Consider the following 25,928-nt stretch of genomic DNA (forward strand, 5'->3'; position numbering starts at 1 on the left):
AGCCTTAAATAAACAGTGGGAGTTATTAGAGAAGACTCTTAAGGGACAGGGTTATTATCCATTTAGAAAAACATCAGTTGATTAGGAGGAAGCTGCACAGTTTTGGTGAGGCAGATTATGCTTCATAAATCTGATTTGAGTTTTTGAGGTAACTGAGAAGCTGGTGAATGTAGTCATGGCTTACATGGGCTCCAGCAAGGCTTTTGACAAAGTCCCGCATGTTAGGCTGGTCCAGAATTTTAAGGCACAAGGGATCCCAGGCATGTTGGCAAACTGGATCCAGAATCGGCTCAGTGATAAAAAGCTGAGGGAGTGGTGCATTGATGATTTTTTGACCGGAAGTTTGCAACAAATGTTGTATTTCATGGATCAGTGCTAGGAACTTTGCTGTTTATTATACATGAAATGTCTGTGAGTGCAGGTGTCTGATTAGTAAGCTTGCAGATCACATGGAACTCAGTGCAGTTATCGGTAGTGGACAAAGCTGTGCAAAGAGACAGGGAAATATAGATAAACTGAAAAGTTGGATGGAGTGGTAGCAGATGGAATTTAATCCAGACGATAGGAGATAATGTACTTCGGTAAATCATATTCTGATAGGATATAAGTGGCAGGGACCTTACAGCTCTTTGAAAGTGATGATACAGGTGCCTAGGGTAATGAAGACGGCATTTGGTATGTTCCCTTGACAGATGTAATGAGTAGATCCGCAGAAGGCAGCTTGCAACAAGTCACCACGTACTGGCAAAATCTTGCTCTGCAGTCATCTTCCTGGCTAAGACATCCAGTACGAGTCTTGAGACATCATGTATATACAAAATATTGGTTGGAGCTCATCTGGGGTATTGCAAAGAGTTCTGATCGTCATACTACATGAAGCAGGCAGTAGCAATAGAAATTGTGGAGAAGATTCACTAGGCTGCTACCTGAAATGGAGACGTGTTATAAGGAGAGATAGGTTAGGCTGTGTTTATTCTCACTGGGAAGTTGGAGGCCGAAAGGTGACCTTTTTAAGCTTTGTGAAATCATGAGGGGCAGAGGTAGGACAGAAGGTCAAAATCTTTTTAAGGGCAGAGGAGTCTAGAATTGAAAGGCATAGATTTAAGGTGAAAAGAGAGATACTTAAAGAAGATCTGAGGAGAAAGTCGTCCCACACCAAGGGTAGTGAATATCTAAACTAGGTGACCAGCACAGGCAGTGCAGGCAGCAGCAATTACATCGTTTGCAGGGCATTTGGGGAGGTACTTCAGTGGGAAAGGCAGAGAGTGATGTGGGTCTGATACAGGCATATAGAATTAGCATAAATAGGCATCTTAGCACGAATGAGGTGGGCCAAAGGGCCTATTTTTGTGCCAAGCAATGCTATGTTTCCATGAATATTCTAATTATTAGGCTTTATTTATGAGCTTTATAACCCAGAAGGACTGGCAGTCAGCAAAATTATAACCTTTAATATTTGCTGGTTCATTATTAAACAAAATCAGATATCAGCCCATCACAAGTAAAACAAGTTATTAAAATAAATCCCTTTATGCAACTGTTGTTTCCAACCCACTATCCGTCAAAATTCAAAACCTGCCTGTGATTTGAATAAAAGTTGTTTTGATATGAATTGCTAAAAATGTAAAAAAAATGAAAATATTAAAGACAATGGATAAATAAAAACTGACACATTTTACTGGGAAACAGAACATTAAAAGAAACTGAAAAATTATATAAAAGTGCAGAAGGTTAAAATCTGAAATAAAAACACTGGAAATAGTTAGAAGGTCAACTAGTTGTGTTGAGGTAAAAACACAGTTAATGTGATTCTTTATCAGAGCTGGAAAAATGAGAAAATAAGTGGCTTTTAAATTGTTGATTTCCATCTTAATACAATTCCTCACACCTCTCCACTTTGATCAGTATCTTTTTGTCCTCTAATAGTTCCAACAAAGCCTAGCATAAGCTCGAGGAACAGAACCACAATTTTTGTCTGAACATTTTGCAGCCCTCAGCAATGATTTGTGGCACAGTAGCATAGTGGTTAGCGCAAACGCTTTACAATACAGGCAACCTGGATTCAATTCCCACCGCTGCCTGTAAGGAATTTGTACATTCTCCCCGTGACCACATGGATTTCCTCTGGGTGCTCTGGTTTCCTCCCACAGTCCAAAGACATACCGATTGGTAGTTTAATTGGTCATTGTAACTTGTCCCAATATTAGGCGAGCATTAAATTGGGGGATCTCTGGATGGCACGGCTCGAAGGGCTGGAAGGACCTGTTCAATATTGTATCTCAATAAATAAATATAAATTTTTCAGATAAACCAATGTGTTTTCATTAGAATTTGCAAGCCCACCTCCCCTTCGAAGGTATAGGCCGCCAACAGCAGCTCGCCAGGGTCCTCTGTCCTGGGCCAGTCTTTCCAGTTGTCGCCAGGTGTAACACAGCTTCAAAGATCCTTCCTCTCCCAGGTCTTTGCAGCTTCTGTTGGTATTTCTGCAGCTCTGGGTTTTTAACAGGACGTGTTTCCTAGACCTATGCCCAATCCTTCTCCTTTTACAGCTGGGTTTGGAACTGTCCGTGGCAGAGTTGCTGCAAGATCAAAGACCTGCCGTATTAACTCAAAATTTTCGAAACCGCCCGACAGCTGCACATTTCCAGCATTCTGTTTGCATTCAGATTACCAGCAATTGAAGTGTTCTGGACCTCACAGCTGCAGATGGCTCCACTTTTCTTACAAACGTTTGTACTTCTCTCTCACTAAGTAGCACTGAAACCAGCAGGTCACCTTGGTCTCCTACCTATCACAGACACTTTCTTTGGTCTCTCCTCCCTCCTTTACTCCGCATCTTAAAAGCAACCAGTTTTCTCGCATTTTCAGTTCTGATTAAGGGTCATGTATCGAAACATTAACTCTACAGATTTCCCTTTAGAAATGTTTTTTGACCTGCTGAGTGTTTCTGTCACTTTCTGGTTTTATTATAGACAAAAAAAAATTAAATATTTTATGTACAATGAGTTTGACAATTGACAGGTTCAATAATAACTTATTTGTACTCCTACCTTGGATACCAAGATTCAAGATTCCATCTCCATCCTCTCTTTATTTGCCCTTGAAACACCAATTTCTTTGAGTTTTAAGTTTTTGTTAATATAGGTAAACATTTAGTAGATGTTGTACTGTGCAAAAGTCTTAAGCACCCTAGCTATATTTATGTACCTAAGACTTTGGCATAGTACTGTATACTGCTGTGACATGCTGGAAAAAAACATCTTAAACAGAGATAAATGATGCCCTAATGGCAGCAAACGGAGGTTCTGATGAAGGGCCTCAGCCTGAAATGTTGACTCTTTATTCCTCTCCATAGATGCTGTCTGACCTGCTGAGTTCTTCCAACATTCTGTGTGTGTTGCTCTGGATTTCCAGGATCTCTGGAATCTCTTGTGTTAATGAGGTTTCTTAGCAGCACCTAGATTTGTGATTGAACATAGCAACAAAAATAGGACACCTAATGCTTCAAGTCTATTCCGCCATTTAATGAGATTGTTGTCATGAAAATTTTGCCCAAATACCATGTGGAAAGTTTTTTTTCTCCCCCATATCCTCTAATATCTTTGGCTAACGAAACATTTGGAAGGTTTTAACAGAAAGAAGGCTTGTCAATAAACAGTGCAAGCTCTGACTGTCATTTTTCAGTGTTCTTTGTCTGCAGCCGTGGTACCAGAGGATGGGAAGGATGCAGCAAAGTTTCAGGTAACAAAGTGTTGCTTGAAAACAGACAACAGAGAGACAGTTGCTACAGTGACAGCATAACCAAACATTAGAAAGGTAAAGGTTAATCTAGGACGGTCAGCATTGATTTGTTAAAGGAAACTACTTTTTGATTTATTTATTTGAATGTTTTGAGTAAATAATGGGGATGACCAATGAGGGTGCACATTTCAACACTCACAACACGCTGGAGGAACTCAGTAGGTCGGGCAGCATCCGTGGAAAAGATCGGTCGACGTTTCAGGCCAGAACCCTTCATCAGGCCTGAAGAGGGAAGGGGCAGAGGCCCTATAAAGAAGGTGGAGGGAGGGTGGGAAGGAGAAAGCTGGTAGGTTCCAGGTGAAAAACCAGTAAGGGCAAAGATAAAGGGGTGGGGGAGCGGAAGCAGGGAGGTGATAGGCAGGAAAGGTGAAGAAGGAATAAGGGAAAACACAATGGGTAGTAGAAGGAGGCGGAACCATGAGGGAGGTGATAGGCAGCTGGGGGAGGGGGCAGAGTGACATAGGGATAGGGGCAGGGAAGGGGAGGGAATTACCGGAAGTTGAATTCAATGTTCATACCAAGGGGCTGGAGACTATCTAGACGGTTTATGAGGTGTTGCTCCTCCAACCTGAGTTTAGCCTCATCATGGCAGTAGAGGAGGCCATGTATGGACATATCTGAATGGGAGTGGGAAGCAGAGTTGAAGTGGGTGGCCACTGGGAGATTCTGTCTGTTTTGGCAGACGGAGCGGAGGTGCTCGACGAAGCAGTCCCCCAATCTGCGTCGGGTCTCACCGACGTAGAGGAGGCCGCACCAGGAGCACCGTATGCAATAGATGACCCCAACAGACTCACAAGTGAAGTGTTGCCTCACTTGGAAGGACTGTTTGGGGCCCTGAATGGTGGCAAGAAAGGAGGTGTAGGGACAGGTGTAGCACTTGCGCTTACAGGGATAAGTGCCAGGTGGGAGGTCCGTGGGGAGGGACGTATGGACATGTGGTCGATGTTTAGAGATCTCTTGCAGGATGTTAGGGATTTATGATAGGAAACTTTGTCACATGGTGTGAGCAGAATTATCTGCAGCTTAATGTAAAAAAGACTAAGGTGCTGGTGGTAGACCTGAGGAGAGCAAAGGTACCGGTGACCCCTGTTTCCATCCAGGGGGTCAGTGTGGACATGGTGGAGGATTACAAATACCTGGTGATACGAATTGACAATAAACTGGACTCGTCAAAGAACACTGAGGCTGTCTACAAAAAGGGACAGAGCCGTCTCTATTTCCTGAGGAGACTGAGATCCTTTAACATCTGCCGGACGATGCTGAGGATGTTCTACGAGTCTGTGGTGACCAGTGCTATCATGTTTGCTGTTGTGTGCTGGGGCAGCAGGCTGACGGTGGCAGACATCAACAGAATCAACAAACTCATTCGTAAGGCCAGTGATGTTGTGGGGATGGAAATGGACTCTCTCACGGTGGTGTCTGAAAAGAGGATGCTATCTAAGTTGCATGCCATCTTGGTCAATGTCTCCTAGCCACTACATAATGTACTGGGTGGGCACAGGAGTACATTCAGCCAGAGACTCATTCCACTGAGATGCAACACAGAGCGTCATAGGAAGTCATTCCTGCCTGTGGTCATCAAACTTTACGACTCCTCCCTTGGAGGGTCAGACACCCTGAACCAATAGGCTGGTCCTGGACTTATTTCATAATTTACTGGCATAATTTACATATTACTATTTAAGTATTTATGGTTCTATTACTATTTATTATTTATGGTGCAACTGTAACGAAAACCAATTTCCCCCTGGATCAATAAAGTATGACTATGACTATAAAATTGTCCCAGTGAGGAAGATAAAGAGTGGTAGGGTGAAGGAACCATGGGTAACAAGTGAGGTGGAAAATCTAGTCAGGTGGAAGAAGGCAGCATGCATGAGGTTTAGGAAACAAAGTTCAGATGGGTCTATTGAGGAATATAGGGAAGCAAGAAAGGAACTTAAGAAGGGGCTGAGAAGAGCAAGAAGGGGGCATGAGAAGGCCTTGGCGAGTAGCGTAAAGGAAAACCCCAAGGCATTCTTCAATTATGTGAAGAAAAAAAGGATGACAGGAGTGAAGGTAGGACCGATTAGAGATAAAGGTTTGAAGATGTGCCTGGAGGCTGTGGAAGTGAGCGAGGTCCTCAATGAATACCTCTCTTCGGTATTCACCAATGAGAGGGAACTTGATGATGGTGAGAACAATATGAGTGAGGTTGATGTTCTGGAGCATGTTGATATTAAGGGAGAGGAGGTGTCGGAGTTGGTAAAATACATTAGGACGGACAAGTCCCCGGGGCCTGATGGAATATTGCCCAGGCTGCTCCACGAGGCGAGGGAAGAGATTGCTGAGCCTCTGGCTAGGATCTTTATGTCCTCGTTGTCCACGGGAATGGTACCGGAGGATTAGAGAGAGGCAAATGTTGTCCCCTTGTTCAAAAAAGGTAGTAGGGATAGTCCAGGTAATTATAACCAGTGAGCCTTATGTCAGTGGTGGGAAAGCTGTTGGAAAAGATTCTTAGAGATAGGATCTATGGGCATTTAGAGAATCATGGTCTGATCAGGGACAGCCAGCATGGCTTTGTGAAGGGCAGATCGTGTCTAACAAGCCTGATAGAGTTCTTTGAGGAGGTGACCAGGCATATAAATGAGGGTAGTGCTGTGGATGTGGTCTACATGGATTTTAGTAAGGCATTTGACAAGGTTCCACACAGTAGGCTTATTCAGAAAATCAGAAGGCATGGGATCCAGGGAAGTTTGGCCAGGTGGATTCAGAATTGGCTTGCCTGCAGAAGGCAGAGGGTCATGGTGGAGGGAGGACATTCGGATTGGAGGATTGTGACTAGTGGTGTCCCACAAGGATCTGATCTGGGACCTCTACTTTTCATGATTTTTATTAACGACCTGGATGTGGGGGTAGAAAGGTGGGTTGGCAAGTTTGAAGACGACACGAAGGTTAGTGGTGTTGTAGATAGTGTAGAGGATTGTCAAAGATTGCAGAGAGACATTGATAGGATGCAGAAGTGAGCTGAGAAGTGGCAGATGGAGTTCAACCCGGAGAAGTGTGAGGTGGTACACTTTGGAAGGACAAACTCCAAGGCAGAGTACAAAGTAAATGGCAGGATACTTGGTAGTGTGGAGGAGCAGAGGGATCTGGGGGTACATGTCCACAGATCCCTGAAAGTTGCCTCACAGGTGGATAGGGTAGTTAAGAAAGCTTATAGGGTGTTAGCTTTCATAAGTCGAGGGATAGAGTTTAAGAGTCGCGATGTAATGATGCAGCTCTATAAAACTCTGGTTAGGCCACACTTGGAGTACTCTGTCCAGTTCTGGTCGCCACACTATAGGAAGGATGTGGAAGCATTGGTAAGGGTACAGAGGAGATTTACCAGGATGCTGCCTGGTTTAGAGAGTATGCATTATGATCAGAGATTAAGGGAGCTAGGGCTTTACTCTTTGGAGAGATGGAGGATGAGAGGAGACATGATAGAGGTGTACAAGATAATAAGAGGAATAGATAGAGTGGATAGCCAGCGCCTCTTCCCCAGGGAACCAGTGCTCAATACAAGAGGACACAGCTTTAAGGTAAGGGGTGGGAGTTCAAGGGGGATATTAGAGGAAGGTTCTTTACTCAGAGAATGATTGGTGCGTGGGATGCACTGCCTGAGTCAGTGGTGGAGGCAGATACACTAGTGATATTTAAGAGACTACTAGACAGATATATGGAGGAATTTAAGGTGGGGGGTTATATAGGAGGCAGAGTTTGAGAATCGGCACAATATTGTGGGCCGAAGGGCCTGTACTGTGCTGTACTATTCTATCTATCTATGCACTCTGAATGAGTCACCAACTTCATTAAAACCTGTGTGCATGAGTGTGCTGTGTGCTGAAGAGAACTTACTGCAATCAAATCAAGTCGTGGATGAACCAGGAGGTTCGTAGTCTGCTGAGAGGGCTGGATTTGTGGCATTCAAGTCTGGCGACCTAGTACTATGCAAGAAAACTAAGTACGACTACAGAGGACTATCTCAAGAGCAAAGAAACAACCCTGTTTGAGATTGGAGGCAAATGGGAAGCACATCAACTTTGGCAGGGCTTACAGGCCATTATTTCCTACAAAGCGAAACCTAACACCATGAATGGCAGTGATGCTTCCCAGATGAGTTCAATGTCTTTTATGCTCACTATGAAAGGGAAAATAAAACTACAGCTATGAGGGTCTCTGCAGCTTCTGGTGACCCTGTGATCTCAGTCAGAACATCTTTCAAGAAGAGGGTGAAACCTCACAAGATGACAGGCCCTGATGGAATACCAGGTAGGGCTCTGAAAGTCTGTGCCAACCAACTGGCGGGTGTGTTCAGACATCTTCAGTCTCTCATTGCTACAATTGGAAATTCCCACCTGCTTCAAAAGGGCAACAATTATTCCAGTGGCCAAGAGCAGAGTGAGCTGCCTTGACAACTATCATCCGGTAGCACTCAAGTCTACAGTGACGAAGTGCTTTGAGAGGTTGGCCAAAAGAAACTCCTGTCCCAGCAAGGAATGGACCCACTGCAATTTGCCTATCACAATAGATCTCCAGTGGATGTGATCTATTGGCTCTTCGCGTGGTCTTGGATCATCTGGCCAATGCAAATACCTATGTCAGGATGCTGTTTATTGAGTATAGCTCAGCATTTAATACCATCATTCCTACAGTTCTGGTCAAAAAGGTTTCTGTACCTCCCTCTGCAACTGGATCCTCAACTTCCTAACCAGAAGAGTAGAATCTGTACGGATCAGAAATCGCATCTTCACCTCGCCAACGATCAACACCGACTCACCTCAGGGATGTGTGCTTACCCTTAGCCCACTCTCTTGCACCCACAATGTGTGGACAGGTACAACTCAAATGCCATCTATAAATTTGCTGATGGCACAACTACTGTTGGCAGAATTTCAAATGGTGACAAGAAGACGTACAGAAACGAGATAGGTAAGCTGGTGGAATGGTGTCTCACATTAACCTTGCACCTAGCGTCAGTAAGACCAAAGAGTTGATTGTGGACTTCAGAAAGGGTAACACACACCAGTCTTCATTGATAGATCAGAAGTGAGCAATTTCAGCTAACTTCGTGTCAACATCTCTGAGGATCTATACAGGGCCCAACATATCAATGCGGCTATAAAGAAGGCACAACAGTGGCTATATTTCATTGGGAGTTTGAGGATAATTGTTATGTCACCAAAGGCACTCATAAATTTCTACAGATGTACCCTGGAGAGCATTCTAACTAGCTGTATTGCCATCTGGTATGGGGGGAGGAGCAACTCTGAAATAAGCTGCAGACGGTTGTAGACTTAAGTCAGCTCCTTATGGGCACTAGCCTCCATAGTATCTAGGTCATCTTCAGGAGCAATGCTGCAAAAAGGAAGCATCCATCAGTAAGGGCCCCCATCACCCAAGACCTACTTTGTTCTCATTGCCACCATCAAGGAGGAACTACAGGAGCATGAAGTCACACACTCAACAATTCAGGAACAGCCTCTTCCCTTCTGACTTCTGATCTCCGAATGGACATTGAACCCATGAACACTACCTCACTCACACAATGCTGGAGGAACCCAGCAGGCCAGGTGGCATCTACGGAAAAGAGTACAATCGACATTTCAGGCCGAGCCCTTCATCAGGACTGGACTCCTCTTGCGGAATGTGGGAAGGCAAGGAGACTTCCAGTGTCTCGGATGACTACACTTGCAAGAAGTGCATTCAGCTGCAGCTTCTAACAGACTATGTTCAGGAGTTGGAGCTGGAACTGGATGAACACCAGATCATTCAGGAGGCTGAGGGGTTGATAGACAGAACATACAGGAAGGTAGTTACACCCAAAGTGCAGGGCAAAGGCAGCTGGATGACCATCAGGAAGGAGAAAGAGGATAGGCAGCCAGTGTTGAGGACCCTTGTGACTTTTCCCCTTAGCAAAAGGTATACCACTTTTGATACTGTTGCAGCGGATGACTTAGCAGAGGAAAGCCACAGCACTGAGTCTGGCTCTGTGCCTCAAGAGGGAAGGAAGTGAAGAGGCTAGCAGTAATGATAGAGATTTGTTGGTTAGGGGATCAAAAAGGAGGTTCTGTGGACAAGAATGAGATTCCTGAATGGTATGTTGCCTCCTGGATGCCAGGGTCAAGGAGATCTTGAATTGAGTCCACAGCATTCTTAAGTAGCAAGGTGAACAGCCAGAGGTCATGGTCCATGTAGGTACCAATGACATGGGTAGGGAGAGTGATGAGGTTCTATACAGTGAGCTTGGGGAGATAGGTGCTAGGTTAAAAGACAGGACCTCCAGGGTTGTGAACGCAAGATTGCTACCCATGCCAAGTTCTAGTGATGCCAAAAATAGGAAGATAATACAGTTTATCACGTATCTAAGAAAATGGTGCAGAACGGTGGGCTTCAGGTATTTGGATTCTTCCAGGGAAGATGGGGTCTGTACAGGAACAATGGTCGCACATGAACTGGGGAGAGAATGGGAACCAGAGAATCAGAACAGATAGTGCAGTGATTGTGGAGAAAGATGTTGTTAAGCCTACATACGATGTCAGGTCAATGAAATCTCTCTGACGATACGACGAAAGGAAGCCAGCAAATAATATCAAAGAGGATACTAAAAGCTTTTTCAAGTATATAAAGAGTAAAAGACAGGTGAGAGTAGATATAGGACCGATAGAAAATGATGCTGGAGAAATTGTAATGGGAGATAAGGAGATGGCAGAGGAACTGAACAAGTATTTTGCATCAGTCTTCACTGAGGAAGACATCAGCAGTATACTGGACACTCAAGGGTGGCAGGGAAGAGAAGTGTGCACAGTCACAATTACGACAGATAAAGTACTCAGGAAGCTGAATAGTCTAAAGGTAGATAAATCTCCCAGACCAGATGGAATGCACCCTCGTGTTCTGAAGGAAGTAGCTGTGGAGATTGCAGAGGCATTAGCAATGATCCTTCAAAAGTTGATAGATTCTGGCATGGTTCTGAAGGACTGGAAGATTGCAAATGTCACTCCGCTATTTAAGAAGGGGACAAGGAAGCAAAAAGGAAATTATAGACCTGTTAGCTTGACAACGGTGGCTGGGAAGTTGTTGGAGTCGATTGTCAAGGATGAGGTTACAGAGTACCTGGAGGCATATGACAAGATAGGCAGAACTCAGCATGGTTTCCTTAAAGGAAAATCCTGCCTGACAAACCTATTACAATTTTTTGAGGAAATTACAAGTAGGCTAGATAAGGGAGATGCAGTGGATGTTGTATATTTGGATTTTCAGAAGGCCTTTGACAAGGTGCCACACATGAGGCTGCTTAACAAGAGCCCATGGAATTAAGGGAAAGTTACATACATGGATAGGGTGTTGGCTGATTGGCAGGAAACAGAGCGGGAATAAAGGGATCCTATTCTGGTTGGCTGCCGGTTACCAGTGGTGTTCCACAGGGGTCCGTATTGGGGCCGCTTCTTTTTACGTTGTACATCAACGATTTGGATTACGGAATAGATGGCTTTGTGGCTAAGTTTGCTGATGATATGAAGATAGGTGGAGGGGCCGGTAGTGCTGAGGAAACAGAGAGTCTGCAGAGAGACTTGGATAGATTGGAAGAATGGGCAAAGAAGTGGCAAATGAAGTACAATGTTGGAAAGTGTATGGTTATGCACTTTGGCAGAAGAAATAAACAGGCAGACTATTATTTAAATGGGGAGAGAATTCAAAGTTCTGAGATGCAATGGGACTTGGGAGTCCTCGTGCAGGATACCCTTAAGGTTAACATCCAGGTTGAGTCGGTGGTGAAGAAGGCGAATGCAATGTTGGCATTCATTTCTAGAGGAATAGAGTGTAGGAGCAGGGATGTGATGTTGAGGCTCTATAAGGCGCTGGTGAGACCTCACTTGGAGTACTGTGGGCAGTTCTGGTCTCCTTATTTAAGAAAGGATGTGCTGACGTTGGAGAGGGGACAGAGAAGATTCACTAGAATGATTCCGGGAATGAGAGGGTTAACATATGAGGAACGTTTGCCCGCTCTTGGACTGTATTCCTTGGAGTTTAGAAGAATGAGGGGGGACCTCATAGAAACATTTCAAATGTTGAAAGGCATGGACAGAGTGGATGTGGCAAAGTTGTTTCCCATGATGGGGGAGTCTAGTATGAGAGGGCATGACTTAAGGATTGAAGGGCGCCCATTCAGAACAGAGATGCGAGGAAATTTTTTTAGCCAGAGGGTGGTGAATCTATGGAATTTGTTGCCATGGGCAGCAGTGGAAGCCAAGTCATTGGGTGTATTTAAGGCAGAGATTGATAGGTATCTGAGTAGCCGGGGCATCAAAGGTTATGGTGAGAAGGCGGGGGAGTGGGACTAAATGGGAGAAGGGATCAGCTCATGATAAAATGGCGGAGCAGACTCGATGGGCCAAATGGCCGACTTCTGCTCCTTTGTCTATCATGGCGGGACTAAAGTTCTATGATGCATATATTTCAATGCAAGGAGTATTGTAGAAAAGGCAGATGAATTCAGGGCATGAATTATGACACTGTAGCCATTAGTGAGACTTTGTTGCAGGAGGGGAAGAACTGGCAGCTCTGGGGTTCCGTTTTTGATGTGATAGAGCGGGAGGGATTAAGGGGTAGGACTGGCATCACTAGTCGGGGAAAATGTCACAGCAGATGAAGTATTGAAGAGTATAAGAAATGCAAAAGAACCTTTAAGGAGGAAATCAGGAAGGCTAAAAGACATGAGGTTGCTCAAGCAAACAAGATGAATAAGAATCCCAAGAGCTTCTACAGATATAGATATTAAGAGCAAAAGGACAGCAAGGGGTAAAATTGGTCCTTTCGAAGATCAGAGTGGTAATCTATGCATGGAGCTGATAGAGATGGGGGAGATCTTAAATACATTCTTTTGCATCTGTATTTACTTGGGAGATGGATAGAGTCTATACATGTGTGGTAATGCAGCGGGGACATCAACAACCCTGTACAGATTACAGAGGAGGTGATGTTTGCCATCTTGAGGCAAGTTAGGGTGGATAAATCCCCAGGGCTTGACAAAGTGTTCCCTCTGACGCCATGGGAGGACAGAGCAGAAATTGCAGGGACTCTAACTTAGATATTTTAAACATTTTTAGCCACAGGTGAGGCCAGGGGACTAAAGGATAGCTAGTGTTGTTCAGTTTCTTAAGGAAGGCCCTAAGAATAAATCAGAAATTATAGGCTGGTGAGCCTGTCGTTGTAGTGGGAAGGTTATTGAAGGGTGTTCAAAGGGACTGGATATGTAAGTACTTGGATAGGCAAGGACTGATTAGGTACTGTCAACATGACTTTGTGCATGGTAAGTGGTGCTTAATCAATCTTATAGAGATTTTTGAGGAAGAAGAAAGAAGAAGGAGAAAGCCCATAACTCCGAGTGGAGTCATCGGGACAGCGTCAGGACAGCGGTTTTTTTAGCAGGCTTTCTTATTTTTATGAGACCGAGTTGCTAGCTCGATGCTCAACCCAGCACGGATGGAAAGTGTGCAAAGGAGCCGGCTGGATTTGAACTCTGGAGCCATTGCTCCGAAGTCTGGCGCTGATGCCACTACGCCACCAGCCGGTGATTTTTGAGGAAGTTACCAGGAAAGTTGATGATGTGTACATGCACTCCAGCAAGGCATTTAACTAGGTCCCACAAGGGAGGTTGGTCAAGAAGGTTCAGTCGCTTGGCGTTCAATATGAGGTAATAAACTGGATTAGAGTTTGGCTTCACGGGAGAAGCCAGAGAGTGGTAGTAGATGGTTGCCTCTGTGACTGGTGATGTGCCATAGGAATCGGTGCTGGGTCCATTGTAGTTTGTCATCTATATCAATGATCTGGATGATAATATGGTAACTGGATCAGCAAATTTTCAAATGACATCAAGATTGGGCGTGTAGTGGACAGCAAGAAAGACTATTGGGATCTGGAGCAGCTGGGGAAATGGGCTGAAAAACGGAAGATGCAATTTAATGCAGACAAGTGTGAGGCATTGCACTTCAGTAAGACCAACCAGAGTAGGTCTTACACAATGAGCGGTAGGGCACTGGGAATGCAGATTCATAATTCTTCGAAAGTGGTGCCACAGGCAGATAGGGTCCTAAGGAAAGCTTATGACACATTGGCCTTTACAAATCAAAGTACTGAGTACAGGAATTGGGATGTTATGTTGAAGTAGATAGGGTAAGTGCAACCAAGCTTTTTCCACTGAGGTTCCACAACAACTAGAAGTCATGGGTTAAGGTTGAAAGGTGAAATATTTTAGGAACATCAGGGGGAACTTCTGCATTCAGAGGGAAGTAAGAGTGTGGAACGATCTGCCAGTTCAAGTAGTGGATGTGGTTTGATTTCAACCTTTAAGAGGAATTTGGATAGGTACATGGATAGGAGGGGTATGGAAGGCTATGGTCTGGGTACAGGTCAATGGGACTAGGCAAATTAATGGTTCAGCAAAGACTAGATGGGCCAACAGGCCTGTTTCAGTGCTGTAGTGTTCTATGACGCTCTAAGTTATATAAAAAAACTGGGCCAAGACAGAGTAACCATTCAGCCTGTATTGTTATAAGATTTATTTGTCCAAAAACTGGAAATCGTTCCAGTTTTCCACCCAGGCTTTGCCATTTTTGACAGAAATTCATTTGTCAAGCAAATGTTCCTGTGTGAATACTTCATGCTGAGTAAATAAATGATGGCGGAGATTTGTACCATTCATTTCTGGGTAACGGTAATGACAAAGGCACATACATAAAATCACGCTCAAGTTTTGCAATCAGACTTTGCAAACGTAATTATTTCCTCCAATTACTTAAATGGGATAGATGGATCTGTTTGGTTCACTGAACAAGTACAACACAAAGAGGAACAAAGATATAGCTTTTAAAATATCACAATTATTACAATAAAAGATCTTGCTAATAATATGTTACACCATGTTATTTCTGTCAGCATATTAACATTTCAGCACTGAAATATTAGTCATCTCAGGGTGCAATTGCTCTGCACTGGTCTAAGTTCATCTGTGATTAGTAGATGATGCCGTCAGCCCTCATCGATCAGCTGATGACCTCCAGCACATCCTTACTTTTCTACATTTGGTTGGATAGCACACTGGCTCGCATATATTTATTATTGATTACCATCATTTGGATTTCAATCAAGTTAGATTCACTACTGAACTGTTTGAATCAACTCCTATTTATCTTTGACAGAGAGGAAGGTGGCTAGAAAAAGCAACTGGAATGAATGTGTTTTGTCAGTTCTCTACCTTTGAAATATGTGCCGCTAATTATGGTTCATGCAGATGTTCAATTAATGGAGCTAATTCAGAACTCTGTTAATCAACCAGTTGAACTGAATTAAGTTCCAAAATTGCAATTAAGTTTTTATTTTTATTATTCTATTTACTTAGCAATATAGCACAGAGGCAACCCTTCCGGCCCTCTGAGCCATGTCGCCCAGCAACCCCCAACCAACCTGCTCAACCCTAACCTATTCACTGGACAATTTACAATGAGCACTTTACCTACCCATGCATTCGGCGGGATAACGTACAGACCCCTTACAGATGGCACTGGAATTGAATTCCTAACCACTATGCTGTCTTGACATTGTGGAGTTGTCGAACTCCTCATAGGAAATGAGCCAGCATCAGCCTGAGGACGTTGATTCCTGAATCTTGCACCAGATCTGATCTGGAACAGGACACAGGATCCTGGTGATCACCATGGAATTTGTAAAGCGCAGATTTAGGAGTCATACAGGAATACAGCACAAAAACAATGGCTACCCAAATGCCTCTTAACTGTTGTAGCTGTACCCACCTCGATCACTTCTTCTGGCAACTTATTCCAGGTATTCACCACCTTCTGTGTAAACAAGTTACATCTCAACTAAACAAGACATCCGTTTTAAATCTCTCCCTTCTTATCTTATATCTGGGCCCTCTAGTTTTGGACTCCACAATACTGGGTGAAAAACTGACTGCCCACCTTATCAATTCCCCTCATGATTTTATAAACTTCAATGAGGTCACCTCTCATTCTCCTGCAAGGCATCCTCGTAAATCTCTTCTGCATCCTCTTCATCTTAACTATCCTATAACGGAGTGAACAAAAATGTACACAATACTGCAAGTGCCAAGTCCACCTCATGTCCTTTTTGTCCTCCTGATTTTCATCTTAAACCTAATCTTGAACTTTTTAGATTAATCGAGGGATTAATTCATACCCAGCTGCCTAAATGTGATGTACTCTTCCTTCTTTTTCCTCACCGGAATCGCAATATTTTTCATCAGCCAGGGTTTCCTGAACTCGGTGTGTCTACCCTTCACTGTAACAGCAACATTTTGCCCCTGGACTCTTTTAAGTTAGATTCACTACTGAACTGATATAACCCTTTTAAAAGCCAACTATGCCTTTGCCTAAAAATAGTCGCCCTGTCCACCCCTACTAGATCCTGCCTAATGCCGTCAAAGTTTGCCCAGCTCCAGTTCAGGACTTTAACCCGTGGACCTATTCTGCTTTCTTCAATAACAATTTTAAGAATAATAAAATCGGGTAGAAAAAGTCGTTTTTTTTTAAACACTGCTCAGGGAGAAGGGTCTGCACTGCGCAGGCGCGTGACATAGCGCGCCAAGGTTTAAAAGTAGACCTCCATATACAGCGGCCATCGTTGTAGCGGCCATCGTCGGAGTGGACTGAGTCAGAGTGGGACGGCTTTGGCTCAACAGGCTTCGGCGAGAACAGGCAGAGGCCAGGGTAGGTTCCAGTAAGTTTTTTGTCCAGATTGTTTAGTGCAGAGAGAATGCCAGGTAGGATGTTGGAATGCTCCTCTTGCAGGATAGGGAAGTCAGGGAGCCCTCTGGTGTCCCTGACAACGACACCTGCAAGAAGTGCATCCAGCTGCAGCTCCTGACAAACCACGTTAGGGAACTGGAGCAGGAGCTGGATGACCTGCAGATCATTCGGGAGAATGAGGAGATTATAGATCGTAGCTACAGGGAGGTAGTTACACCAAAGGAGCAGAGCACAGGAAATTGGGTCACTGTCAGGCGAGGGAAGAGGAAAGGGCAGGCAGAGCAGGGTTCCCCTGTGGCCATTCCCCTCAACAACAAGTATACCACATTGGATACTGTTGGGGGGGATGACTTACCTGGGACAAGCTGCAGCAGCCGGATCACTGGCACCGAGTCTGGCTCTGCAGTGCAGAAGGGAGGGTGGAAAAAGAGGAGAGCAGTAGTGATAGGGGCTTCGATAGTTAGAGGTGCAGAAAGGAGGTTCTGTGGTCGTGACAGAGAATCCAGGATGGTTTGTTGCCTCCCGGGTGCCAGGGTCAAGGATGTCTCTGATCGATTGCATGACATTCTGAAATGGGAGGGTGATCAGCCAGATGTCGTGGTGCACATCAGTACCAATGACATAGCAAGGAAGAGTGAGGAGGTCCTGGAGAGTGAGTATAGAGAGCTTGGTAGGAAGTTGAAAAGCAGGACCTCGAGGGTGGTAATCTCAGGATTGCTACCTGTGCTAGGTGCCAGTGAGGGTAGGAATAGGATGCTCTGGAGGATGAACAAGTGGCTGAGGAACTGGTGCAGGGGGCAGGGTTTCAGATTTCAGGATCATTGGGACCTCTTCTGGGGCAGGTGGGACATGTACAAGAGAGATGGGTTACACTTGAACTACAGGGGGACCAATATCCTTTCAGGGAGGTTTGTTAATGCTATTGGGGAGGCTTTAAACTAGATTTGCAGGGGATGGGAACCAGAGTGCCAGAGCTGACAGTGTGGCTGGGGTGAAAATAAATGATGTTCAAAGTTCAAGCAAATCCGCTAATAGAAAGGTTGTGAGTGGTGGTAAAAATCTTCTGAGGTGAATATATTTCAATGCTAGGAGTATTGCGGGGAAGGCGGATGAGTTGAGGGTGTGGATTGACACGTGGAATTATGATGTTATAGCAATTAGTGAAACTTGGCTACAGGAGGGGCAGGACTGGCAGCTTAATATTCCAGGGTTCCGATGTTTCAGATGTGATAGAGGCAGAGGAATGAAATGTGGGGGGTGTAGCATTGCTTGTTAGGGAAAATATTACAGCAGTGCTCAGGCCGGACAGATTAGAGGGCTTGTCTACTGAGTCCTTATGGGTGGAGCTGAGAAACAGGAAAGGTATGGCCACATTAGTGGGATTGTATTACAGACCACCCAATAGTCAACGAGACTTGGAAGAGCAAATCTGCAGGGAGATAGCAGGCAACTGCAGGAAACATAAAGTTGTGGTGGTAGGGGATTTTAATTTTCCGTACATTGATTGGGACTCCCATACTGTTAGGGGTCTAGATGGTTTAGAGTTTATAAAATGTGTTCAGGAAAGTTTTCTAAATCAATATATAGAGGGACCAACTAGAGGGGATGCAATATTGGATCTCCTGTCAGGAAACGAGTTAGGACAAGTGACGGAAGTCTGTGTAGGGGAGCACTTTGGTTCCAGTGATCATAACACCATTAGTTTCAATTTGATCATGGACAAGGATAGATCTGGTCCTAGGGTTGAGGTTCTGAACTGGAAGAAGGCCAAATTTAAAGAAATGAGAAAGGATCTAAAAAGCGTGGATTGGGACAAGTTGTTCTCTGGCAAAGATGTGATTGGTAGGTGGGAAGCCTTCAAAGGGGAAATTTTAAGAGTGCAGAGTTTGTATGTTCCTGTCAGGATTAAAGGCAAATTGAATAGGAATAAGGAACCTTGGTTCTCAAGGGATATTGCAACTCTGATAAAGAAGAAGAGGGAGTTGTATGAAATGTATAGGAAACAGGGAGTAAATAAGGTGCTTGAGGAGTATAAGAAGTGCAAGAAAATACTTAAGAAAGTAATCAGGAGGGCTAGAAGAAGACATGAGGTTGCCTTGGCAGTCAAAGTGAAGGATAATCCAAAGAGCTTTTACAGGTACATTAAGAGCAAAAGGATTGTAAGGGATAAAATTGGTCCTCTTGAAGATCAGAGTCGTCGGCTATGTGCGGAACCAAAGGAAATGGGGGAGATCTTAAATAGGTTTTTTGCGCCTGTATTTACTAAGGAAACTGGCATGAAGTCTATGGAATTAGGGGAAACAAGTAGTGAGATCATGGAAACTGTACAGATTGAAAAGGAGGAGGTGCTTGCTGTCTTAAGGAAAATTAAAGTGGATAAATCCCCTTGACCTGACAGAGTGTTCCCTCGAACTTTGAAGGAGACTAGTGTTGAAATTGCGGGGGCCCTGGCAGAAATATTTAAAATGTCGCTGTCTACGAGTGAGGTGCTGGAGGATTGGAGAATGGCTCATGTTGTTCCGTTGTTTAAAAAAGGATCGAAAAGTAATCCGGGAAATTATAGGCCGGTGAGTTTAACGTCGGTAGTAGGTAAGTTATTGGAGGGAGTACTAAGAGACAGAATCTACAAGCATTTGGATAGACAGGGACTTATTAGGGAGAGTCAACATGGCTTTGTGCGTGGTAGGTCATGTTTGACCAATGTATTGGAGTTTTTCGAGGAGGTTACCAGGAAAGTGGCTGAAGGGAAGGCAGTGGATATTGTCTACATGGATTTCAGTAAGGCCTTTGACAAGGTCCCGCATGGGAGGTTAGTTAGGAAAATTCAGTCACTAGGTATACATGGAGAGGTGGTAAATTGGATTAGACATTGGCTCAATGGAAGAAGCCAAAGAGTGGTGGTAGAGAATTGCTTCTCTGAGTGGAGGCCTGTGACTAGTGGTGTGCCACAGGGATCAGTGCTGGGTCTATTGTTATTTGTCATCTATATCAATGATCTGGATGATAATGTAGTAAATTGGATCAGCAAATTTACTGATGATACAAAGACTGAAGGTGTAGTAGACAGTGAGAAAGGTTTTCAGAGCCTGCAGAGGGACTTGGACCAGCTGGAAAAATGGGCTGAAAAATGGAAGATGGAGTTTAATACAGACAAGTGTGAGGTATTGCACGTTGGAAGGACAAACCAAGGTAGAACATACAGAGTAATGGTAAGGAACTGAGGAGTGCAGTGGAACAGAGGGATCTGGGAATACAGACACAAAATTCCCTAAAGGTGGCGTCACAAGTAGATAGGGTCGTAAAGGGAGCTTTTGGTACATTGGTCTTTATTAATCTAAGTATTGAGTATAAGAGCTGGATTGTTATGATGAAGTTGTATAAGACATTGGTGAGGCCGAATCTGGAGTATTGTGTTCAGTTTTGGTCACCAAATTACAGGAAGGATATAAATAAGGTTGAAAGAGTGCAGAGAAGGTTTACAACGATGTTGCCAGGACTTGAGAAACTCAGTTACAGAGAAAGGTTGAATAGGTTAGGACTTTATTCCCTGGAGCGTAGAAGAATGAGGGGAGATTTGATAGAAGTATATAAAATTATGATGGGTATAGATAGAGTGAACGGAAGCAGGCTTTTTCCACTGAGGCAAGGGGAGAAAAAAACCAGAGGACATGGGTTAAGGGTGAGGGGGGAAAAGTTTAAAGGGAATATTAGGGGGGGCTTCTTCACACAGAGAGTGGTGGGAGTATGGAATGAGCTGCCAGACGAGGTGGTAAATGCGGGTTCTTTTTTAATTTAAGAATAAATTGGACAGATACATGGATGGGAGGTGTATGGAGGGATATGGTCCGTGTGCAGGTCAGTGGGACTAGGCAGAAAATGGTTCGGCACAGCCAAGAAGGGCCAAAAGGCCTGTTTCTGTGCTGTAGTTTCTATGGTTTCTATGGTAATAAAATTGAGATCACTGGACCTCAAGTGCTCCCCAACTGCCACTTCAGTTACTTGGCCCACCTGAGTCCCTAAGAGGAAGTCCAATATCTTTCCTTCTCGAGTAGATTCCTAAATATTTTCCATGAGGAAACTGTCTTGGACGCACTGCACAAAGTCTACCCCATTCAAGGCCCTCTACACTCTGGGTGGCCCAGTCGATACTGGGAAAATTGAAATCTCCCAATAGCGCAATTACATACAATTTCTCAACACAGCTCCTCCACGAGTTCCCATTAACTACTAGGGGGTCTATAGTACAGCCTTCCCAAGGTGACCATTCCCTTTCTTATTTCTAAGTTCGACCCAAATGGCCTCATTAGATGATCCCTCGCGAATTTCCTCCCCTCAGGTGAGAAATAAAATACTTACTTTTGTAAAATTAGTTTGCGATAACTTTAAATTATCCATTAGAATATAAATATGTTTGTAATTAATAAATTTTGTAAAGTATATTTTAATGGGCTGGAGCCAATTTAGAGATAATTTATTTTCTAAGTTTTACAAGGCCTCCCAACACTTTGGCATTTGCTTTCAGGTCGATTACATTATGTCAAGTTCAGCTGTGTTTATGGAATTCTGACACTCAAGCTTACATAAAATAAGGCTGATAGTACGTTTAACTGGTTGAGGGATCAGCCAAAAATCTGAAAGTATCTGTTGTCTGATTTTTCTTCTCAGTAAAGAGATTGCAATTGCAGCTCTAAATTCTCTTCAACAGCCACTAATGATATCCTTCCTACTGCCTTCAGCATAACAATGACACTAATCTTTTCCAATGTCTCTCAGTATCCACCTTTCTTGATTTCAAAGCACACTTATTATCAAAGAATGTATAAATTATACACCTTGAAATTTGTCTGCTTATAGGCAGGTACAAAGCAAGAAACTTGAATAACCCAATTTTTAAAAAGATCAAAAAACAGAGAAAAATACACATCATGCAAACAACAGAAGCAAGCCAACAGCATTCCAAACCAGACTGAGTTCCAGATCCGCTCCAGGAGCGGCCGGAGTAGACCTAATCTATTTGGAATGACCTTATTGACAATATGATAACATTATTTTTATCTTGATTTACTATTTCAATTAGTTCTGCATAGATCATTTTTCCAATGTATCTTTTAATTTCTCAAAAATTATTCCTTGATGAAGAAATATAATTTTTGCACAGATTATCCAATTTACTTTAACCAGGTCCTATCATCTCTTGAATTAGTTTGGTTTTAAATTTTTTCATAAGGTTCCATTACCTTAATTCATTCTTCTCTATATTATGTGGCCTATCATTAAACAATTTTGATTAATTTTATGATAAGTATTTGACACTAGAAATGGGGTGGACAACAGTTGAAAGTCAATTCATAATAGCTTGGTCATTTCCTAATGATGAGTAAATGAGAAATGGAAAGTTCATTATAAAGAGTCATTACAGAAATAAATACAAGTTTCACATATGTAAATTAACTGTAAAGCTGGGTACGTTTACTTACCAGTACTGCAACCATACGTCTTCCATGAATAGTTCTTCAGGGATTGGATCGATGAGGACAAGATCAGACACCTCCCTGTGGGACAGAGATAGGTTTGCCAACTGAGGGTGTATTTCAGCAGACAGAGTTCAAGGTACAGCAATAACCCAGCCAAATAGACATTACTGAAGATATACTTTATGGAGCAATTTAGCAGATATTGGAAAACTCTTGTGAGTATAGCATTTGTGATATCCATTTACCAGCTCTTTTTGGAATTGCACTCTAGTGTTGACATTAATCTTTATATCGCTGCATACGGAACATTAAACAGGGGCATATAAAACCAAATAAAAATGAACTTGGATAGTTTAGAAACAGAAATACTTGAAACACACTTATCAATCATCACTTAATCTTTGCTCTCCTATTGCAAATGCAAGCAAGCAAATCTTTACATCAACAGTGGTGGAAACTGCGAGCAGTGTCAAACACCCGGGCGTGCACATCACACCCAATCTCTCGTGTCCCAGAACACATTCTGCACAATCGAGAAAGCTCACCAACACCTCTACTTTCTGAAGAAGCTGAAGAGAGCTGCACTATGCACATCTACAGTGTATACACGACTTCTACAGATGCACAGTAGAGTGCATTCTAACAAGCTGTATTTCTGCATGGTATGAAAACCGTATTGTGGCAGACAGGAAGGCTCTACAACAGGTGGTCAGAACTGCGCAACGCATCACCGGTACCTACCTACCATCAAGGACATGTACTGAGAAAGGTTCCAGGAAAGAGCCAGTAACATCATGAAGGATCACATACACCTTGCTCATGCACTGTTTGTTCCACTCCCATCTCAGGGAGGAGGCTACATAGCATCCATGCCAGGACCACCAGACCCAAAAACAGTTATGCTCTTCAAGCAGTAAGGCAGATCAACACCTCCATCCACTAACCCGCACTTCCACCACTACTTTATCATTTCCTGTCAATCACCTCACGTACAGACCTCGCGTCTGTGCCGTGTCACTTAATGAATATACAATTAATATATGTATATAAGCTATCTTAACTATTTATATTTATTGAGTTTTTTTATTGTTATTATTGTGTTCTTTATCTTACTGCCTTTTTTTGTGTTGCATCGGATCTAAAGCAACAACTATTACCTTCACATACACTTGTGTACTGGAAATGACACCAAAAAATCTTGAATTTTGGTTAAATTTCAATGAACAGTTAATCATCTCTGGAAAAGGGTAACCAGTCAATGTTTTAAGCAGAGACATTTCATCAGGAGAGGGAAGATACATGACGTTAGAGCAAGAAGGTGGGGGAGGGGAGAAAGAAGTACAAGGTGGTAGGTGATAGGTGAAACTGGGAGGGGGGAGGGGTAAAAAAAGAGCTGGAAAGCTGATAGTTGAAAGAGATAAAGAGCTAGACGGGGGAAATCTGATAAGAGAGGATAGAAGACCATGGAAGAAAGGAGTTGCTCCTCCAACTTGAATGTGGTCGCATTGATATAGAGGACGCCACACCAGGAACATCAAATACAGTAAATAACCTCAATAGATTCACAGATTTGTGTCCTCCCCTCCCCCTACCTTCTTGCTGCAACTTCTCATCTTTTTTCCCCCAGTCCTGATGAGAGTCTCAGCTTGAAACATCAACTCTTTACTCTTTTCCATTGATACTGCTTGGCCTGTTGGGTTGCATTTTGTGTGTGTTGTTTTGGATTTCCAGCATCTGAAGATTTTGTCTTATTTATTCATTTCTGCTCTGTTTCAGTCTCTTAATCACTTCTCCACCTTCATCAAAATTTAAGCCCAAAGCCATCAACTTGTGGTTCTTGTCAAATGCTTGTTGAATGTCCACACAGGCAACCCCTGTGTTATGGGGATTGGGATGCAATTCCATTTGCAGAAAATAATCCTTGTCATGATCTTCCCCAATGGGAAGCCACATCAACTGTGCATACATCAAGGAATGAGTTGGAAAAAAATTATCTACTCATTTTCACTTAAATTTCCTGAAAGCATATCCCAGATTGTTTTGGCAGTGACATGTGAATTCTGAGAAGGTAAACTTCATTCCCAAAGTGCCATAATGCAGGATTCACCTGTATACTCAATTCACTAGTTCCCTCGTATCATTCCTGCCTCAATTAGTTTTATCAGAATCTATTTTCCTTTAAAAAAAACATGTTGCCTCTGCCTAATCATGCTATCATTTTCTGAATACTCTTCAATGATGGATTTTAGCATTTTGCAGACAAGCCAGATTAACACATCTGTCGTTCCCCCATTTTCTCTCACTTCTTGTTTGAAAAAGTCTTGCACTTATTACCTTCTAATCTGCTCAGACTGTTCGCAAAATTTTAGAGGAGTTATTATAAATGCAACAATCATCCCTGCAGTACATTTGAACACTTAGTTCAGAGGGTTCTGTTAACTTTTACTTCCCTTAATTTCTAATTTACTTCCTTTTTAATGATAATAATTACATCAAGTTACTTGCAGTGTTCATTTCCAATGTTACTGATTTTAATTATGTTTTCTAAAGTGATTATTTAACGTTTTCTTTTCACTTCCCATAATTATTTCTTCGGATCTTCTGTGACAGACACACTTAATTTCAATACTTTCTTTACTATATTGCAGATGTTCTTAAATCTTTTTTTAATATAATTCATGCCAATATATTTTCATTTTTCGTCTTTATGGCCATCTATTGATGGTTCTTAATGTTCTCCCACATGCCAGCTTTATTACCCTTCTTGACAACATCGTAAACCTTTCTAAACACCTTCAATCTAATACTATCTTCAGCCTTCTTAATGCTCAACATTGATGCTTCATTTTTACTATGAAATGCACATTTAATTAGAATAATGAAATTTTTTTTAACCATGTTCTAGTGTATATTTATCACAAATCTTTTAAAATAATTTCTCAGTTCTGTTTTGGCTAAATCAACACTCATAAATATATAATTGGCTTCATTTCAAGACTCTAATTTCCACCATCTGAAATGTCAAGATTTTTATCTTACCAGTTGTGAATGTGGGCATAAAATCTTGCATTGAGTGCCCCAAGCTCCGATCCCACGAGTACAAAGGGGCTCTGCAGCTTAGCTTCCTTAATAAGTCTGTGCAGATCATCTACCATTCTTTAGAAGAAAAAAAGCAAATTAATATTTACGAAGATCAACAGTGATGAATAAATCTCACTATCAAGACAGCACATTCCTCATATTTGCCAGCTTGTGTTATTCTAAATTAGTAATCCACATGGCTGTATACAAAAAAAAAGAATGCACAAAGCTTAACAATTTTACTCCTTCTAGTCATAGTCATACTTTATTGATCCCGGGGGAAATTAGTTTTTGTTATGGTTGCACCATAAATAATAAATAGTAATAGAACCATAAATAGTTAAATAGTAATATGTAAATTACACCCGTAAATTATGAAATAAGTCCAGGACCAGCCTATTGGCTCAGGGTGTCTGACCTTCCAAGGGAGGAGTTGTAAAGTTTGATGGCCACAGGCAGGAATGACCTCCTATGACGCTCTGTGTTGCATCTCGGTGAAATGAGTCTCTGGCTGAATGCACTCCTGTGCCCACCCAGTACATTATGTAGTGGATGGGAAACCTTGTCCAAGATGGCATGCAACTTAGACAGCATCCTCTTTTCAGACACCACTGTCAGAGAGTCCAGTTCCATCCCCACAACACCACTGGCCTTACGAATGAGTTTGTTGATTCTGTTGGTGTCTGCTGCCCTCAGCCTGCTGCCCCAGCACACAACAGCAAACATGATAGCGCTGGCCACCACAGACTCGTAGAACATCCTC

At 42.9% G+C, this 25,928-nt stretch overlaps 1 protein-coding gene across 2 annotated transcripts in view; it reads right to left on the reverse strand.

Moving 5' to 3' along the window:
- Positions 1–25,928, reverse strand: part of LOC140191983 (uncharacterized) — a 194,720-nt gene that overhangs the window by 94,895 nt on the left and 73,897 nt on the right. For both annotated transcript variants that reach the window (XM_072249887.1, XM_072249886.1), the window contains 2 exons: positions 25,124–25,240; positions 22,088–22,162 (listed from right to left, as the gene is read on the reverse strand). In XM_072249887.1, the coding sequence (XP_072105988.1) occupies positions 22,088–22,162; positions 25,124–25,240 (192 nt within the window). The remainder of the gene's footprint in view (positions 1–22,087; positions 22,163–25,123; positions 25,241–25,928) is intronic.

This window comes from Mobula birostris (genome assembly GCF_030028105.1).
Source record: "Mobula birostris isolate sMobBir1 chromosome 1 unlocalized genomic scaffold, sMobBir1.hap1 SUPER_1_unloc_1, whole genome shotgun sequence".
In the NCBI taxonomy this organism is placed as follows: Eukaryota; Metazoa; Chordata; class Chondrichthyes; order Myliobatiformes; family Myliobatidae; genus Mobula; species Mobula birostris.